Source organism: Mytilinidion resinicola (genome assembly GCF_010093595.1).
Source record: "Mytilinidion resinicola strain CBS 304.34 unplaced genomic scaffold BDZ99scaffold_20, whole genome shotgun sequence".
Classification (NCBI taxonomy): domain Eukaryota; kingdom Fungi; phylum Ascomycota; class Dothideomycetes; order Mytilinidiales; family Mytilinidiaceae; genus Mytilinidion; species Mytilinidion resinicola.
The window spans coordinates 501,239-518,756 of record NW_022985456.1 but is presented as its reverse complement, the minus strand read 5'-3'; the positions used below and the strand labels follow the sequence as shown (position 1 = coordinate 518,756).

At 51.6% G+C, this 17,518-nt stretch overlaps 10 protein-coding genes across 10 annotated transcripts; 4 read left to right on the top strand and 6 right to left on the bottom strand.

Annotated features, from left to right (window-relative positions):
• Positions 1-170: 170 nt before the first annotated feature.
• BDZ99DRAFT_339206 (uncharacterized protein) lies at positions 171-575 on the bottom strand (the record flags this gene model as incomplete). Its single annotated transcript, XM_033714343.1, has 1 exon — positions 171-575. A coding segment is annotated over one exon (405 nt), but the record flags the coding sequence as incomplete, so codon positions are not given.
• Positions 576-1,394: 819 nt separating this feature from the next.
• On the bottom strand, positions 1,395-2,168 carry BDZ99DRAFT_397064 (HET-domain-containing protein; the record flags this gene model as incomplete). Its single annotated transcript, XM_033716027.1, has 2 exons — positions 1,395-1,544; positions 1,725-2,168. Coding segments are annotated over 2 exons (594 nt in total), but the record flags the coding sequence as incomplete, so codon positions are not given.
• Positions 2,169-2,996: 828 nt separating this feature from the next.
• BDZ99DRAFT_146103 (uncharacterized protein) lies at positions 2,997-4,058 on the bottom strand. Its single transcript, XM_033712739.1, has 2 exons — positions 3,438-4,058; positions 2,997-3,381 (listed from the first exon to the last, which is right to left on the bottom strand). The coding sequence occupies exons 1-2, from the start codon at positions 3,873-3,875 to the stop codon at positions 3,061-3,063; spliced, it is 759 nt and encodes a 252-aa protein (XP_033571907.1). The 5' UTR covers positions 3,876-4,058; the 3' UTR covers positions 2,997-3,060.
• A 1,109-nt stretch (positions 4,059-5,167) lies between these two features.
• BDZ99DRAFT_502359 (uncharacterized protein) lies at positions 5,168-8,173 on the top strand. The gene is made up of 4 exons (XM_033723887.1): positions 5,168-5,519; positions 5,575-5,715; positions 5,762-6,251; positions 6,303-8,173. Exons 1-4 carry the CDS (start codon positions 5,194-5,196, stop codon positions 7,725-7,727), a joined length of 2,382 nt encoding a protein of 793 aa, XP_033571906.1. The 5' UTR covers positions 5,168-5,193; the 3' UTR covers positions 7,728-8,173.
• BDZ99DRAFT_480938 (peptidyl-prolyl cis-trans isomeras-like protein-like 3) lies at positions 8,023-8,904 on the bottom strand (the record flags this gene model as incomplete). The annotated part of the gene is made up of 2 exons (XM_033722361.1): positions 8,023-8,508; positions 8,893-8,904. 2 exons carry the CDS (start codon positions 8,902-8,904, stop codon positions 8,023-8,025), a joined length of 498 nt encoding a protein of 165 aa, XP_033571905.1.
• A 653-nt stretch (positions 8,905-9,557) lies between these two features.
• BDZ99DRAFT_146013 (arrestin domain conatining protein) lies at positions 9,558-11,235 on the top strand. Its single transcript, XM_033712738.1, has 3 exons — positions 9,558-9,804; positions 9,953-10,837; positions 10,905-11,235. Exons 1-3 carry the CDS (start codon positions 9,727-9,729, stop codon positions 11,145-11,147), a joined length of 1,206 nt encoding a protein of 401 aa, XP_033571904.1. The 5' UTR covers positions 9,558-9,726; the 3' UTR covers positions 11,148-11,235.
• A 1,262-nt stretch (positions 11,236-12,497) lies between these two features.
• BDZ99DRAFT_397233 (Aldo/keto reductase) lies at positions 12,498-12,716 on the top strand (the record flags this gene model as incomplete). The annotated part of the gene is made up of 1 exon (XM_033716041.1): positions 12,498-12,716. A coding segment is annotated over one exon (219 nt), but the record flags the coding sequence as incomplete, so codon positions are not given.
• Positions 12,717-13,071: 355 nt separating this feature from the next.
• Positions 13,072-14,387, top strand: BDZ99DRAFT_543920 (uncharacterized protein; the record flags this gene model as incomplete). Its single annotated transcript, XM_033726802.1, has 3 exons — positions 13,072-13,105; positions 13,153-14,138; positions 14,244-14,387. 3 exons carry the CDS (start codon positions 13,072-13,074, stop codon positions 14,385-14,387), a joined length of 1,164 nt encoding a protein of 387 aa, XP_033571902.1.
• Positions 14,388-14,679: 292 nt separating this feature from the next.
• BDZ99DRAFT_467161 (uncharacterized protein) lies at positions 14,680-15,320 on the bottom strand. Its single transcript, XM_033720961.1, has 2 exons — positions 15,204-15,320; positions 14,680-14,901 (listed from the first exon to the last, which is right to left on the bottom strand). The coding sequence occupies exons 1-2, from the start codon at positions 15,231-15,233 to the stop codon at positions 14,695-14,697; spliced, it is 237 nt and encodes a 78-aa protein (XP_033571901.1). The 5' UTR covers positions 15,234-15,320; the 3' UTR covers positions 14,680-14,694.
• Positions 15,321-15,448: 128 nt separating this feature from the next.
• On the bottom strand, positions 15,449-16,928 carry BDZ99DRAFT_467160 (uncharacterized protein). The gene has a single exon (XM_033720960.1). The coding sequence runs from the start codon at positions 16,861-16,863 to the stop codon at positions 15,784-15,786; it is 1,080 nt and encodes a 359-aa protein (XP_033571900.1). The 5' UTR covers positions 16,864-16,928; the 3' UTR covers positions 15,449-15,783.
• Between the last annotated feature and the right edge of the window lie 590 nt (positions 16,929-17,518).

Genomic DNA, 17,518 nt, shown 5'->3' with positions numbered 1-17,518 from the left:
TCAACAAGTTTCCACATAGCCTAGAGTGCAGAGCTTCTATCCCGTTTAGATTTCTGAAAATGCATTGAAGCATCCCAAGCAGTGGCATACACCCGTGTAGAGTGCCGCCTTTTTCATGCCCCGCGTGATGAGATACACTAGATACAGATTCGCTAATGCTGCTAGACTAAATCAACAGCATGACATTTAGAGCTCTCCATCGCCTCTCCGTCCATGATGCCGTCTACGTATGCTTCGCCGATGACTTGATACTGACCGCTGCTTTGACGCCGCAGGATGAACGGAACCTGTGCTCCCCTGATCAGTGCAACGACGTCGCCTGGCTGAACATGCTCAGACGCAAGGACCAGATGTCCCTTCTTGGTAATAAAAGGCGATCGACCCAGACTGTTTCCCCTAATCTCCGCGCCCAGCCTGAAAATCGCCGAAAGCTTGCTCATGGCCCCATCTCTGACAGATGTACGCGCCAGGAAGCGTCCGGCCTCAGATTGGAAAGGATCTCCCTTGATGTCATTGATACCCATCCGCAGGAAAGCTACAGCATCGACAAATCGATCCTCTTTAATTCTCACCAGTTGTCCATCTTTGTTCCGTCCAACGCCTCCGATCGAGCTTCTCGCCGCTGCACGTAGACGGGCGCGAAAGTTCCTGTAAATACCCTCGGTGTAAGTGAGGCGGATGAATTCAAGCAACCACTCTATTGGCCACGAGAACGTCTCTGCAAGAGGCACTTTACGAGTAGAAGCTCTGCCAGTGAAATGCCCGGATTTGTGTATCTCGTCGTATAGATAGCTTATCCCTGACACTCCCTTGATTACCCCCTCTTCCCGTATGATCGTTATTTTCGAGCTTTGTGGTTCGGCACCAGACGCATTGAATCTGGGATTAAGGGTAACATGATCGTTTTCCACGTCTTGTAACATATGTGTTATGGATCCGGACCAATCTGGTACCCAGGATGGTAAGTGGGGCAGAGACTTAGGGTTCTGGGATAGCGAAAGTAGTGAGACATGCCCTTGCTGGAGCAGGGCTGCCATAGCCGTTGTATATGTCTGTTCGTACGATTTCGTATAGTCCGGAACAAGACCTAAACTTTCTAACTCTTTTCGATGTGCTGCAATCCCTAGTAAGGCAGATATCTTATCTCGCGGATCCGTTGATTCCAAATGGTGAGGCCCGTGGCGGCGAGGATCTATACTGCCGACACATGTTGCGCGGAGTAGAGCTGCTAGCGGAAATTTACCATGTCTGTAGATTCTCCAGGAGGATAGCATGACAGTAGGTCGGTGTTGAAATGAGGCATTAAAAATATCTCTTTGATAAGGCGTCAGCGAATGCGGTTCGTCTTTGGCCTTCACCGCAAGAATACGCCATAGAGCAGAATATGCATCCAGGGCAACGCTACATCGACTTCGTGTGATTTTCTTGGTTCCACAAACGAATTCTGCATTTTTTGGAACGGTGATTTCCTGCAAAACCCATACCCGTCCCCACCATGGTCGGGTGAAAAGGCTCTTCATGCTAGCGACTGGAAATAGGTGATCCTGATCGTGCCAGCCACTAATAGAGTAAAAGATACTACGCAATGTCTCTTCGGAAGAACTCGGCAACCCGCCGATAAGCATAAGCCATCTCTTCAAGACATCTAATAGACCCAGGTCACGGACAGGCGAAGGCCCCATCGCAGGCTCCCGCCAGGCTTCTTGGTATTGCTCCAGACCAACGTCCATACAGCAAGCTTCAGCTTTTGCTCCGAGAGCGTTAAGGTAATCCATGACTGAATCACTACTCTCATCTGCTGGGCCAAGCCAAGCATGGGTCTGGAACGCATGACGGTAGATCTCTGCCATGAGCCCAACCTGCCAGCTCTTCTCTTCTTCATCTGCTTGATTGATGCAAAGAGCGTCGATCCAGATTAAGATGGGTTCTTTGAGTGGTCTGAGTGCCATCATCGCCTCATACAAGTTTTTGGTCACCCGAACGCGGTGCTTTTCGACGAGTATCACCCGTGAATCTTTGGCATCGCCCCACACATAGGACAGCGCTACGAACTCCGGGTGGCTATCAAGGCCGGTATGGATAATTTGGCAAGCTGGGATCCACTTGAGCTTGGCGTTGATATCTCTCGGAAGTAGTTTCAGCAGTCTGATATCTCTTTTAAACGACATATCGGCTGGTATTCGTATTGGTTCGTCATGATGCAGGATGGCTGGCATCGAAGATATTCAATATTCTAGCGTCGTGGCATATATGAATTTGTAACGCGCGAATGATACTTTTTTTTCCGGAAAACCACTGGCAGTAATGGTATGTACCTAGGTGTTAGGCAACAGTGGCAAGGCTGTAAGTGTCAACGTGGGCTGATTTACGGCGCATGAGGCGCAGAATGGGAAGTGGGATCAATTGGTTCTGCTTTATCCAGCGTTCAGGCAGCGCAAATGGCGGACAAACTTGCTAGCATTTGCCGCTGTTCACGGAATCGCGAACAGCAAATATCTGTGCATATTTTCCATACAAGGGTATGTTCTAAACATTCTTCTATCAAAAGTTAATCACTACCCTTGTTTTTAAATTGTTAAACTTGAACTTAATGCGTAGATCAATACACTTACAGGCTAAATCACAGGTCATTTTATGAAACACTGGCGGAGTGTTTCTAACAAAATAATCGGTACTTTTGTCACAAAGTATTACAGATCTGATTTGAGAGCAGCTTTTCTGATAAACGCGGTGGAAGCTAGATAATGCCTTCAGGAGTGGCCCCATCGCTTGGAATCCGTTCAGCCAACAGGCAGCTCAGATCCCGCCGCATGAACCATGACATCACGCTCAGGTTTTGTAAGCCTCGTTGGGGTAACCCTGGCATTGGCAAACGAGAACACAGACTTGTGTCCTGTCACTGTAGTCGTTGCCGAGCTCAAAAAGACCTTTAATCCATTCGTTGCGTACAGAATAGTCAGAGGACCCCATGGAGACGGTGGGTCGTACGCGTAGTAGATGTACGCCGTGCGTCCTGGATCAATCTTGGGCCCGGATCGCGATTTCCTTTCGGACAACATCCTACACGTCGCCCTTCTCATCATCTGCTCCGCCTGCTTCGACGTCGTCGTGAAGCTTGACACATGTGCACCGTCTTGCATAGCTGTATACAGCCACCTGTACGACCAACAGCACAGTGAAAAGCTCTGAGTTATTGATGTGCGCCGTATACGGACCATCGGCGTAGAAATAACGCAACCAGATGACGTGGAGGAAGTTGTCGATAACATGAATATATCCCAGGCGCACAGTCAGGTCCCTCCACGGGAAGTAGATCGGGTTTTGGTCGGGCTTGAAGCGGTGCAGAACAGCGCCATCGACGTCTGTTACCGATCTTGAGGCCTGCAAGTTCTGTCAGCCGATGGCCCATGAAACCTCTGCACCGCGCGAAAACTCACCTCATCATAGCAGTAATCTTGGTATCTCCCCAGATAAACCCGGTCCCAAAGTAGCCAGTCGCATATGATGCTAATGGCGGCAGGCTTACCAGGAGAGTTGGAGAATATAGGCACCAACGGCCACATCGCGTCATCATAGGGCTCGCTACTGCACAAGGCTAAAAGCAGCGTGAGACATCGTATTGCAAGGGGTGTGAGAAGCAGCGACCAGAACATTGCGGCCTCGAGTTTTGCTGGCTGGTTTCCGCATTGCAGCAGGGTGTAGATTTGTAGGAGTAGGATGGGGATCCATAACGAGAGAGTTGGTGACTCGGTGAACCTCCGGTAGACGCGGCCTAGCGGCGAATGTAGGTAGAGGGCGAGGACACGATAGAGGGCTGTCGTGAAGAAGGCCACAGTCGGCAGCCAGAGTATGGCTTGCTTTTTAAGGCTATGCATCGTTGCTGCAAATGTGGAGGTGGAGTTGATAGCGAAGACAGACTTGCAAGGGGCGAGGTGGTAAGATTTTATGGTGTGATGGTAAGTTCGGCAAACGTGTTGAAGTAGAGTGTAACGGGTCGTCTCTGCTAAACTATACAAGTGCCTCACACAAGTATAGGATAGCTCAATTCGTCGTCGGGGTGCAATAGTCTTCAAAAGGTAAGGCAAAATCAATCTCAGGATAAGACGGGGTTACTTCCAATAGGTAGTATTGAAGTCTTGGGTTGAACACGAGGTTCCTATGTATGCAAAGGAGCGTCCTTATATATGAAAGCTCCGTCCTAAGAAACTCGTGGCTCATTCTTGGATCGCTATGATTCAACAATGATCCTGCACGTGACCGCTGCCGTGTGCTGTCCTCTAGATCGTTCCCATCCACCAGCAGTCCGTGGGGGAATCCAGGATCCCTATTCGACCAACCCTCGTTCCTCGAGGTCCTGTGGTTCGTTCTTGCGTTATCAGTCTGATCTGCTTACTTGTCTCCGTGAGTGCCTCAGCATTCAGGTGGTTCGTGTTAAGGGTTGTAACATAGAGGTGGCCATAGTATTACTTCAGTTGGCCAGGCTGAGGCCTTAAATAAAATACGACAGACTATCCCAACACACCGACAAAATATTTACCAAACGGCGCCTTGCAAAGACCTATGCCGTAGGGATTTCTTTTTTCCCCTACGATAGATCTCGAATCAGCTAAAGTAGCAAGATAATTACATAAAGGATAGAGTGCAAATTTATATGAAAATCGCAAGGCATAGATTTTCTATAACTGGAAGTATTACTTGAATAACCAAATCTTCCATACTCAGCTTGTTAGCGGTAATACGATGTTATCTAGATGGGTGGTCCCAAGGGTCTGTCATGAGGTTGACCTAGGGTAAGCGTGTCGACGGCCAGTTGAAGGTTTGAGGTGAGAAAAGCAAGTGAGTGATGAAATTCACTCTGTCTAATGATTCAAGCTTCTCTATAGAACTACACTGAAATCACCTTCGGCAGATATCAGCCCACTAAAAGGCAGCTGACGAAGCCCCTTTGGGAGATAGTAAGATGGAACGAGGCGAAGTTTGAGAGATGTGGCTTCTCAGCCAATCAGTTTACCGAACTCGCGAGATTGCGGCATATCAAGGGCTCTCGTTTCATAGCCATGTCAGAAGCACCAATGCGGCACAGCATCGAATCGTTGCCTACATTGCTTCAGACCATTGCCCATAAGCTTCAAGCCGGCCATGCCTATGTCCTTTACGGCGCACTTCGCGAGCTTCGACTCTTTACCATAGAAGATGCCCTTTAGCGACCTTGAACTTCGACAGTTGGCCGAGAGATACCGCATAACGTTCTTTCCAGAGCAGCCTTCATCTCGTTGGCCTGCTGCGCATCGACAGACATTTCAAAACATTCAAAAGCTCGGCGTACAACTATTCGACAATTTCTGTTCCGTTCCCGATGTTCACTCGGGCGATCAACCTTGGAAAGGCCAACTAAAACGACGCGCGGAATGGCTGGTAGAGAATGCTGCTCGATTGTTCAAGCAGAAACGCAATGAAGCAGACTGGAGGCTGCATATTGAGGCTACCGTCTTCCAAAGACTGGCTGTAGAAATTGCGTGGTAAGTGGTCCACGCTAAGCTTTGGGTTCTAGGATACTAGCTAAGGTTGTCGCAGCCCAGAATGTCGGGCTAGAATTTGGCGCTCGGAGATTGAAGTTTCCTTTGATCAACATGACGGGATAACAGAAGACCTTGCGCAGCAAAGGAAGAATCGTGCGGTGTGCCAATGCCCTGCAGTCGATCGCATTCACGACTTGTGAGTCGGGTCAATAACGGGTGTAACCAAATTCTAACTAGAACAGCTACGAGATGGGCATAAGTCCTCTCTTCGACGACCGAATCCAGAGAGAGATCCAAGATGATTCGACCTATCCAGCACCTCCTAACGTATACACGCCCAAACAACAACCAGACAGGATTTATGGGTTGCGACAAACCAAAAACTTCAAGCAGTTGCTTTCACAGCCAGTGACAGCAGACCCTACATACAGCCCGGCTACTACATTAGGGGATACGATCAGAGTTAGCCCATTCAAAAAGGAAAATGATCCTTTGATCTTCCCATTTCTCATCCTTGAAGCCAAGTCCGAAGACAGCAAGGCCGGGTTTGACGCCATCCAAACTCAAACCGCATTTCCCATATTCGCGCTGCTGAATCTTCAACATAAATTGCGAAAAAGGGTCAAGGCTTCTAGAACCAATCTAAGCCCATTTGTCTGGTTTCTTGCGAATAGAGGAGACTCCTGGCGGGTGTACGGCTGCTATATTACCGACAGTAACCCCATCGAATACGTACGTGGATGCGTTGCCATTGTTACTTCTACAGCACTGATCTTGGTTTAGCATATCGTTCACATGTGGGCCGGATCAGTAGTCTCTTACAATAACGCCCTTCAGCTCCTCCTGATCATCGACTACATTTTCGACTGGGCAAGGGACCTGTACCGTCCCTCAATACTGAGACAGCTGAAATCTATAGCCACAGATAAAGACTACGACGCAGTGAGCCTGACCAGAGAAACCAACATTTTCTCCTCGTACAGTCGGATCTCGGACTGGGTTCCGGGTGCGCCAACCCATGTCGATGGATTTGATCACGAGTTGGACAAGCTACGTCAAGCTCCAACTATGGACTATCAAAACCTTTCTGCTCTGGATTCTTCTCAATCGAAACTCGTGCTACGCCGTTCTGCGCTTGTAATACGCACTCGGGTTGTCGGATTGTGGCTCTCTACGCAAAACATCGGAGCCTTTCTCGAGTATGCGAGGAAAGATTCAGAAGACGATAGTTCAGTGAGTGCTGCGGCAGAAATACTGAGATTTATATCGGCCAACATTTCAGAGACTGTGTTCTTCAACGCGGACGATCTCAGAGGCTGGGAGCAATGGTGGTCCGATGACGAAACAACAACTGGTCCGAATGAAAAGCTTCTTGTAATAACCTCATTCGCGACCTTCATCAACAAATCTTGGGACATTGTGCACGAGTCGACTTACCTAGCTGTGTCGAGAGATGTCCTGCTCATTTTGAACACGCATGCCAACGTTCTCTTGAACGCAGAAGAAATGCAAGCAATCGACTGGGCCCATAGGTCATGGAGCATTGGGGACATCCACGACGCTAGTCTTTGCCTAGGCACGTTTTCACCAGAACAGTTGCTCATGGCGGCTATCTCGTGTACGTGCTTTTCGCCATTCTCTAGAATCGAACAAGAGCAAAGGTGCGCAGCCAATTCATCTGCTGCTGGAGCATTCGATGCCGGAAACCTTAGGCGTTCGCTATTGCGAAACCTGGTCCAGAAGTACCACAAACTACGGCCGCCAAGACAAGCTCCACCAAACCTTGATCCGACAATACGGCCGATGAATCCCGGTGTAACATACGTCGACCCAGAACAGCGAGATTCTAACGAATCATTCATTCGCGTCTTCGAGACAATAGACGATAGCACTGAGATCGATGGAGCCCACGTCCCCCAAGAGTGCGAGATGTGCAACCAATCCGAACGCCAAAAAGAGCGCAAAGAGAAGGGCGAAGAATTTGTTCCATGGGCAAACCCATGGGCAGATCAGGTCGAACTCTCTGATCGAGGCATGGTCCTGGTAGAGTCTCTCAGTCTCAAAAACCAGCTGATTGAGAGACAAGATAGTTGTGTATATACACTCACAGACAGCGAAGAATTTGAGGATCCAGAGGCACTCGCATTGATTGTGAAAGACCTGCGGCAATCCGGAAAGGTGTATCACACGTTCCTTCATGCGCATTAGAATCGTCTCTTTTGTCCTTATTCAGAGATTTTTGAGGCTACCCCATATTATAGACCCAGCTTCTTCTTTAAACGCCAAGGAAGGAGGAGCGGTCTCGACATGCCAGGTGCACGTCTCCTCTCGTATATGAGCCTCCTTCCTGACCTTTTCCCTCTTTTAAAACATCGTCTTCCGTAGTCAACATAGCACGTATCGCATCTAGTACCTCCCTGTTACGTGACAATTGCTTTTTTCCATATGCGCCCCCATAACGCTGAATTCCGCCCATGTGTGACGCCGTGCCCTTCCATCCACCCTATCCAGCAAGCGGATTCGCATGTATCTGTACCTTCTCTATCCTCGCCGTGCCTTTCGGTCTTCCTTTCTTATCAACCTCCACCCCTTCCAGCGCATCCAGCGTCTCAAATCCCTCAATCACCTTCCCGAACACGGTGTTCTTCCCATCCAGATGCGGCGCCGGCGCAAACGTAATGAAGAACTGGCTCCCATTGGTATTCGGTCCTTTATTCGCCATCGCCACGATGCCGCGCGCGTTGTGCCGTAGCGCGGGGCGGATCTCGTCTTCGAAGAGGGCGTTGTGGGTCGGGTAGATCGAGGTCGACGCTTTGTGTTTTGGATCGCTGGCGGGGGAGCCGGTTTGGATCATGAAGCCGGGGATGAGGCGGTGGAAGTCGGAGCCATCGTAGGCGGAGGAGGCGCAGAGGGCGAGGAAGTTCTCGCAGGTGCTGGGGGTGGATTCGCAGAAGAGCTCGAGTTTGAGCTCGCCGTGGGTTGTGTGGAGCTGTGTTAGTTGGGGGGTTAGTTACATGTCTAGTTTTGTGGTTTCATGAAGCTTGATGCTATGTTGTAGATGTTTTGAGGTTTTGATGATGATGATGATGACGATGATGATGATGACGATGATGATGACGGTACTGGGGAAATGCAGGCTGGCGTCATGAAGCTGCGAGTATGTTGGAAAGTGCCTGCTTCGGTCTTGCACTCGTAAGACATGTCGTGTCGCGCCTCAGCTGGGCTTACGTGCTGTAAGGATGCGAAAGACGGATGCGAAAGACAGATGGTGGGGTGGTGGTGATAGGACGTGAAGAGAGCCGGGTTCGGAGTATTGGGGGATTGGTCCATGGTGGAGAGTGCGGTAGTGCACGAGGCGCGAGAGCGGACGTACCGTGACAGACATGGCGACCCGGGGATGGCAGCGCAGTAGACCACGGCTGCGGGCGTGGTATGGCGATGTTTGCACTGACGTAGCAGTAGAGTTTTAGAGCGTTGACATGTGGTCTAGCAATCCAGCAGCTGGGTTCGTCAAGAGCCCGTAACTTCAGCTTCAGCCCACATCGTGTCCTTGCGCCCTCCCACCGAACTGCCTGCCACCTCCACCACCACTCCACCACGCCAGACCGCGGTGCGCCTCACCGGCTACGGAGCCCTATGCCGTCTGCTCACTGACACCGCTGCTCCCGAGATTCCCGCACTGCTCAGGACACCACAATTCACCATCCACGGTGCCGAGCGCATCATTGTACCCAAACGGCTACCCCACCGTTCGCTGCTGAGAAACAGCTGCCCTATCACAGAGCTGATCCCTCCCCGATCACCACAGCCCTACAGACCTCCACCGCTCACCATACTCTCACCACCGCCCACGCCTCCCCATTCCTAGCCGCCCGCCACCCTTACGCTACTTCTTCTCTGAGGTTTCTCCTCTCATCCAAGGGCCACTCGATTTCCACGGCGAGAGCGCCCACAGCCCGCGCGCCAAGCTCGAGGCTGGACAGCTCGAGAGCCTGGCCAGAAGAACCGGAACAATATCTATAGCGTACTGAAGAGCGCGGCATACTCGACACAAGCACCTGAATCTGCTCGACCTGGGTGCTGCCCGGCCTCTGTGCGTAGTGAGGGCCACACCGCAACACGGGCGGTTCCATGCAGTTCCAGGAGCGGTGGAAGGCCAGCGCCGAAGACGACTGTATACCGCTCCCTCCCAGAGCCGCACGATAAGATGGCGGCGTTTGTGCGCGTCTCGGGCCCGCCCAACAGTAACTTCTTAGTCGGCTACCCGGGAATCTCGGCCACGCTGGTACGTGAGACTTTTCCTATGACATTGCAGGGGAGATGTCGCTATAGGCGCATAGTGGGCTTATAGCCTCGCCTTTTCAGCCGTCACGTATAAGACCTGGATGATGATCTTAGTTTTTATGGCTTTTGCTAACGTCTGATGTATGCAGCCCCGAATAGAAGGCAAAGTGGAAATCCGACCTGACAAAGGTGTCAGCGCCCCCGTCCTCGTCTCACTCGTCACCATCGCTCTCCACCGTCGCGAGACTATACACCCCTCAGCTGAATCTATAACGAAAAAGCACCTTGCTGCACCCCGCAAGGAGATCACCGACATTGTAGGCAAGGAGATGCTACTATTCAGGTGTCCTGCTGGAAAAGAATGCGAAAGCGTGCTGAGCATGGATTTGCCTTTTGTGATATTCATACCATACGGACGCGGAGGTGAAGAAGTAGCCCGAAGGGTACCGCCCGCAAGTCTACAACTGCCGTCGCGGACGGCTGAGACGTTCTACGAGCTGGTAGTAACGGTACAACAAGGACCGCAGGAGCAGAAAAAATATGCCTTTCCTGTACCCATATCGCGATACGACACTCTTTCTACATTTGGCATGTACAACCGCCCGGAAAGCGCAGAACGCGTGACAGACCATTTGGTGACGCTCGGTATATCTCTACCGCGATGGTCATACGGACCCATGGACCCGGTGTCTGTGTATATCAAATTATCCCCAAATCCAGATTGGCTATCGAAAGCGAAGAAGGTGACGATTAAAACGATAACTATTGGGATAGACGAGGAAATCATATTCAACCACGAGGGGGACGAACCTAGTCGGAAGGTCAAAACGCTCACAAAAACGGCGCAGACCGTCAATGTCAAGATGCCTGAAGCGGGCTATTTCACAAATCTGGGTTTAGTGTTTCCAGGCAAGGATTTAAGGGATAGTGATGGCATCATTCCGCGGGGCAAGAAAGAATTTCCGATGTACGCTGTTAGTGGATTTACGACAACAGGTTCGCTGTACAAGATTGAGTACTATTTAACAGTAAAGGTATGTTTGCGAGTTCGCTTTCATTTTCCATCTCAAAGACAGGCTTCATGTTTGCTAACATACATAGGCGCAAATGTCCTCAGCGAAAGATATTCTCCTCCGCCAACCCATCGTCGTCTGCCCATTCGATCATGCCGGCTGCAAAGAGGAAATGGAAGCCATCGAGCAGGCTGCCAAGGACGCCGCACACGTCAGCCCCGATAATCCTATGCTACCCGCCAGCGTGGTGATCAAAGCTAACGAGCCGAACGGACTGAGAGCACTTGGCATTGCAATGGTTGGAGGTGTCAGGAAACCGCTCATCGAGTGAGTGAGAGTACGAGGGGGAAATTTCTGACGACATATGAACCTTGATATCTGGACACGGGGGGAAAGAGAGAAGAAGCGGGGCCGCGGTGGTGTGACGATTACCGTGGAGAGTGACGAACGACAACGCGTGCATCAGACAGGACTAAAGAGAAGGCGAGGAGGGTGGATGAAGCAAAATGGTCCATGTAAGACCGCTTGTGCTAGAACTTAGAGAAAAGCACGGCCGCGCGCACGCAATGCATTGCACATGTCGAAAACATACTCCGTTCGAACAGCATCGAGTGCTCGACAAAAGACGAATCCCTTTTGATGGCTGTTCAGCCAACCGGAGTCGGCGCTTCTAGATTTGGCTCTCACTTGGCGTTTGAAGGGCACCTGCAACTGCAGGGAGGAACAATTGGACCAGACCGTTCGAGTCTCGGATGGAATAGGAAATAAGGATAGCGGATTTGGCGCTCGTTTTGGGGTCTTGTGAGCGGCGTACCATCGACGGCTAGTTCGTTGTTGGTATTCTTCTTGGATGAGGGCAAGTACAGGTACCTATTGCCATTACCTCGTCTTGACTTGTTGATGTTGCATTTCAGCGGGGTAATGTCTTCTTTCCTTTTCTCTTTCTGGCGGTATCTTGTTTCCGATGAGAACGGGTGCATAAGTTGGATGGGCATGATGAGACGCTGAGACGTGCGCCGAGAGTGAGTGAGCGGTGATACTGTTTCGTTGATAACGGATCGATATGGGCATAGGCATGCCCTTGAAGCATACTCTTGAGCAGGAATGGAAATATCACAATTCACTCCGTTCTAACTCTGCTATAGGCTTACTTGATGTGCCTCCAAGAGTCAGACGTCGTCTTCTTTGCATGATCTTATATGTATCCCTTAACCTGTCTTGCGCTCGGACTTAGGATCAGACTCCATTGAACATGAAGGAGGAGTCCGACACCGTTTGAGGCGGCCCGAAAAGCTATCAGCCTTGTTGATATTGTCCTTTTCCGATCTTTCATAGCGTCCTAAAGGACCTCAAGTGGTACTAGGGAAGTGTACGAAAAGCCTAGAGGAAGTGTATTGCTCAGGGATTTTGCTGCAATTCTCATCACTCAAAGCTTTCCACTGGTTGCGTCCTTATCGATCATGTAGAGCCAAATGTGACCGGTGATGGTCTGGGACAGTTGAAGTGGGTTTGATTTGGGGAGAAGGAAAGGCCGCTGTCGGGTTTGGAGATGTTTGATTCGGGGACGAAGGGGCTGGCGGGGAGTGTTGGGTTGATTTGAAAATTGAAGGCGAGGTAGGTACAACACCTTCCTTCTCTTCATTTTCTACCACAATTACAAAATTAAGTCAGAATAGTACCCACTATCCAGAAACTAAACACTGGCGCTCCCATCCCAGCCATTGGCTTTGCTACCTGGCAGGACAATGAAGCACAAGAGCCTGCCGTCATCGCTGCCCTTAAAGCCGGCTACCATCACATTGATACTGTACGCATCTACGGTACGGAGCCTGCAGTTAGTGCGGCTATTAAGCACTCCGGCGTTCCCCGCAGTAATATCTTTATCATGACTAAGTTGTAGAACTATAGCTATTACCCCAAGGATGTGCAGAAGGAGGCTCATGCGTTGCTGAAAGACCTTAGGGTCGACTACATCGATCTCTAGCTGATGCATTGGCGGCGTCGTTTGCAAGAGGCGAGGAGCTGATGCCGAAGGACTCGAACGGGAAGTTCAAGGCGGGAGACACGGATCTCGGAACTCACAGAGGATAAGCTGCTGCTAATCCATTGATCCGTAGACACTTCGCATCTCTGGCCGCTCTTGGTATCCTGTTAGGCATGGGCTTTGAGCCACTCATCCAAATCTTGTTGTATACTACAGCAACAGCGATCTAGCGCCCTCTAAATTGGCCTATGTGGCCAACGATACCGTCTACATGGAAACGGGCTCCAATGTCGTGTTTGGGATCGGTGAGTCCGGAAGCCATACACACCTTATCTTACTAACGTAGAAGTAGAGGCGAATGCCCACCCAGCGCTCAAAGGGAATGTGCATAGTGCTCTCTTCAACTCCGGCTCCAGCCAGTCGTTGGCGGAGCCACACTACATCTGTACCTCCGGCAACTTCACCTGGAACGCAACAGCTAGCATCGGGATGTGCTCCTCCTGCACCGACACCACCGCACTCGTGAAGAAAACCCATAACTTAGACACAGGCGACTGGATCCTATCTCTCCCAAGCCTCTACAGCCCCAGCGACCCCTTCAACATAACCTACCAATCCTACGCCGGCTCGCCCATCGACGGCCAAATGCTCCGCATCCAAACCCTCGTCGACGGCTCAGACCCAGGCCCCATCATCATCCTATCTATGTACCTCAACGTCGATCCGAAGCAAATCGACACCGGCAACAACAGCTACCGCGACCTCAATGCAATCACCTACACCTCTCCAACTGCACTCTCTCCCCGTCCATCAAGTCCTACAAACCCACCGTCAAACGCGCCCCCACCACCACCGCCTCAAGCTCCCCCTACACCGAAGAAATCCTCCAGACCTGGGTCCTCGGCACCAGCCTCACCAGCGACGTCGCCCTCACCCCGACCCCCGAATGCGGCGGCTGCGACGCGGATGTCTACATCCTCACCCCTCACCCCCTTCCCCCAACTGAAACACCTCGGGATGGGGCCTCTCGCCCCACGCCTACGGCCTCTCTTCCCTCGCATTCCAAGGCCTCGCCAACCCCCTCAGCCAGGACTTCAACGGCTCCTACCTCCAATCCGGCATCCTCTCCTTCCTCGCCAGCACGCAATCCCTCTACCAAGGCTCCTGGTACGGCAACTTCAGCAACTCGGGCTGTGCGGATCCCGGGGGCGAGCGTGGATTGTGCGGTGGAGCTGGTGGCGGCGGCGAATGAGGAACAGGATGCGGGAGGCGGCGGGGGCGGGGGATGGGACGCTGGGGGCCAGGGGAGAAGCCTGGGAGAGGGTGGTGCATGTAAGGGTGAGTTGGTGGTGGATTGGTTTGCCGGTGGGTGCTGGGGTTTGTGACGTTTGGGGGGACGGTGTGGATGAGTGCGAGGGGGGGATGGTTGATGTGGGCGGATAGTTTGGTGCCGGTGCTGTTTTTGGGGGCGGATGGGGGCACTGGGAGGGTGGAGGGGGTGGAGAAGGAGGCCGTTTTGGAGAGGGCAGATGGGATGAGGGTTATGTTAGAGTGAGGAGGGGTGGGGCGAGGTTGGCGAAGGGTTAGGTGTGGAATATAGATATCGAGAATCTGTCCGCCATTGATATTTGATGTGTTCAGCAACCCGCGCATCGCAATGCTATGCATGTGAAAACAGCAAAGTCGAAAAGAATGCAATGAATTTTCCCCACTGCAGCCGCATACCGTCCTTCATTACCCGGATGACGGTCTCCAGATATGCTCATCACACCCACTCCATCGCCCTCACGCCCTCGCTCTTTCGCTTTTCTTTCATCGGCATCTCCCAACCACACCTCAAACCCCCATTTCCCCCCTCCCCCTCCCCCTCCCCCTCCCTCCCTCATCCGAACCCTTACTTCCGCCACCCCACCGTCTTCGGCCGATGCGCCAGCGTGAACATCGGACCCTGCGTCTCCTTCTCCTTGCCTTTCCCTACGGCAGTAGAAAGCTGAGATTGAGTTTTGTGAGCAATGTACTCGTCCATGACTTTCGCTGTGCTCTTGTACTGCACGCTCTCGGGCCCGAAGGTCGCGAGAGTGTTGCGGAGAGAAGATTGGAGCTGTGACGGGGGTATGAGCTTGGGAGGAAGGAGGGAGAGGGCGAGAGGGGGAGGAGGGGGTAGTGAGAAAAGGAAGGGAGGAGGAGGCGTGGTGAAAGGGAGAAAGAAAGGGACAGAGATCGGGGAAGATGGAGAGAACTGAGAAAGATAGATTCGAGCGAGATGAGAGGAATGAAGGAAATTGAGAGGGGAGAACGAGGCGGAGTGGGGCCCAAATTGGATGGGAACCGGACCCGAGAGAGAGAGTACGAGGAGAGTAAAAAGGAATGACGGTGGAAAGTGAGATGCAGCAAGTTACGTACGGAGGCGAGGATATCGTCGGTTTCTGCCATGCTCGGATTATATCCACCGTTTTTTTCTTTCGTAGATTGGCGTTAGCTTTGTGAGATTTGGGAGGATGGAGAGGAATTTTCGTAGAGGTGTCGTTTGGCGTGGGGCTAGCTGATTGGTCGAATTTTGTTCAGGTGCAGCTTCCAAGGTTAGTCACGCATTATACTATGAGACTGGCTTCACCCAGACTTAAGCATTGGAAACTTGTAAACATATTCATTGTAGTAGAGTGAGCTGCATTTAGGGTATGTAGTATACAGCCATGTTCGATTCAAACATGTTCCTTAAAGAAATGCTAACTACTGCAGAAGCCCCCAGGGCTCTGCTTGAGATGAACCAGGATCCTATTCCCGAAGCTCAGATTCAAGACGCTTCCATTACTACATACTAACCTATGGTAGCATATACCAAAGAAGCTAAGCAATCAACCGAAGACATAAGATTTGCTCGTCATCCGTTGCGTCGTGACGACATGCTGAGAGCGCGAGGCCAATGACCACAGTTGGCCGTCAGATTTTGACCGCATAGAACGAGATATTGATAGTCTTTCACCTAAAAGTGCCTAAGGTTGCAATAATTGTAGTCGAACGCATTCATACTGCTGAAGGTGTTCGCGCGTTGGTAATTGGGATAGAACGACGGCGCTCTAGGGTTCAGGTTATGGATCGGAGTCGTGTTGTGGAGTGCCTCCAGGTCGCCTCCCCTAGGTAGATCTCGAGGAGGGGAGGACGCCCTTCGTGGCGTTACGGATGGGACCCTCCAATTGTATTTGTAAGGTTCCGAGTAGCTAGTCTCATTTTCGATGTCAACAAGAGGATCGTCGTCGCTTCGTTGTCGCAGGTGTGAGACGATATCGCCGTATATATCCGGGTCTGATTCGTCATGGGGAGATTCAACGCTCTCTTTTATATCCAATAACGTTCGGTCCAAGTCCTCATCCGAGTCGCGGTCGCTGTCCGAGTCGTGAGAGCTATCCGAGCCGCACTGAGTATCTAGGTCGTCGTCTCTACATCGGGATATCAGTCCTTTCTTGTTCCCGTTGAGCTCGGCCAGTGCTTCCATAGTCAAAGGGGTCGGAGCATGTTTTCGGCTTTCTGAGTCCTCCTCCTGGCACCTTCCGTGTGTTTTCTCCGCCAAATTCTCCGGTCTGGGCCCGAACTTCTCTTCCAACCGTTTCAAGTCGGCTTTCAGCTGTTCTAGCGTCATGTTGGCCTCTCTAAGTTCGGGATCTTCAAGAGTGGCACTATCCATCTGAGCTGTAGTCGCTTCCAACTCACCGTCGTCGTCTTCCTGGTCCAGGAGATCATCGATTGGCCCCTCGGAATTTGAATCATCTGTACTTGTCAAAGCTGAACGCTTCTCTGCTTCCTTTCGAGCCTCTATTTCTTCACGGCTGAAGTAGGTGGGATCCTTCTGGAAGCTAGTGTTTTGGTATCCTTCCATACTTCGAGTGGCATGAGGACCCGGCTTATACCAGGTAGATTTCCGGTGGTAGAAAGCAGGACTACGGTAGAGGTCCTCCGAGCGATGCTCTTGATCGGGATCCCAAGACACCCTGCGCTTTGGCTTCTCGTTCTGCTCGGTGACCTGTATGATCTTGCTAGTGGGTTTTCTCGTAGGGTTCACCACCATTGCCTTCTTCTTGGATTTCCAAGGTTTGGATGTGGTAATTTTGGGCTTGGTCGCATCCTGTCCAGTGCCCGGCGGCCAGGAGACGAAGTATCCTTCGGAATCAGCGAAAGCCAGAGCAAGCTGGGCCGAGTGAACGCCAGGAAGCCACTTCAGCGGATCGGTGTCGGGGGTACGGTCCTCCCACTCCTTTTCCAGCGCTGCCTGCTCTTCGCACTTGCCGATCTCTCTAATGACAGCAAGTTTGGCGGCTCGCGTGCCCCGGCGATATCCAGCGTATCTGGCAGAGGGTTGCGTCCAACATTTGAGCTCAGCTTCGCGCTTGGCGCAGTGAGTCATTTTCGATCGAAGCTCGCAGACTGGACAGGTTTCGGTGATATTGGGAGCGCTAGGGTGCAGTAGATGGTTGCATGATGTCGCACGTCTGGTTTTGTCAACTGCTTCGGCAGCCCTTTTCACCTTCTTCCCCATGGCGCAGGACGAAGGATCTTCTATCGAAGAAAGCGCGTTGCGGTGCGGAAGTTGAGGTGGAGGGTTGCACGCTTCGAGGCGGGCGGTAGCGATGTCAAAATGGGTGATAGGTGGGTCGAAGTAGGTGGTTGCTGTGAAAAGGATCCTGAGGATGTTCATGAGAGGCAGAAGGAGGTTGTTGGAAAGC

Excerpts from the sequence above, each read along its gene's own strand:
- BDZ99DRAFT_146013 (XM_033712738.1), top strand. The coding sequence starts at position 9,727 with ATGGCGGCGTTTGTGCGCGTCTCGGGCCCGCCCAACAGTAACTTCTTA. Across the intron at positions 9,805-9,952 it reads CGGGAATCTCGGCCACGCTG|CCCCGAATAGAAGGCAAAGT; the intron begins GTACGTGAGACT and ends TGATGTATGCAG. Across the intron at positions 10,838-10,904 it reads AGTACTATTTAACAGTAAAG|GCGCAAATGTCCTCAGCGAA; the intron begins GTATGTTTGCGA and ends TAACATACATAG.
- BDZ99DRAFT_146103 (XM_033712739.1), bottom strand. The coding sequence starts at position 3,875 with ATGCATAGCCTTAAAAAGCAAGCCATACTCTGGCTGCCGACTGTGGCC. Across the intron at positions 3,382-3,437 it reads AAGATTACTGCTATGATGAG|GCCTCAAGATCGGTAACAGA; the intron begins GTGAGTTTTCGC and ends CAGAACTTGCAG.
- BDZ99DRAFT_467160 (XM_033720960.1), bottom strand. The coding sequence starts at position 16,863 with ATGGTGGTGAACCCTACGAGAAAACCCACTAGCAAGATCATACAGGTC.
- BDZ99DRAFT_467161 (XM_033720961.1), bottom strand. The coding sequence starts at position 15,233 with ATGGCAGAAACCGACGATATCCTCGCCTCC. Across the intron at positions 14,902-15,203 it reads CCGACGATATCCTCGCCTCC|CTCCAATCTTCTCTCCGCAA; the intron begins GTACGTAACTTG and ends CCCCCGTCACAG.
- BDZ99DRAFT_502359 (XM_033723887.1), top strand. The coding sequence starts at position 5,194 with ATGCCCTTTAGCGACCTTGAACTTCGACAGTTGGCCGAGAGATACCGC. Across the intron at positions 5,520-5,574 it reads CTGGCTGTAGAAATTGCGTG|CCCAGAATGTCGGGCTAGAA; the intron begins GTAAGTGGTCCA and ends AGGTTGTCGCAG. Across the intron at positions 6,252-6,302 it reads ACAGTAACCCCATCGAATAC|CATATCGTTCACATGTGGGC; the intron begins GTACGTGGATGC and ends ATCTTGGTTTAG.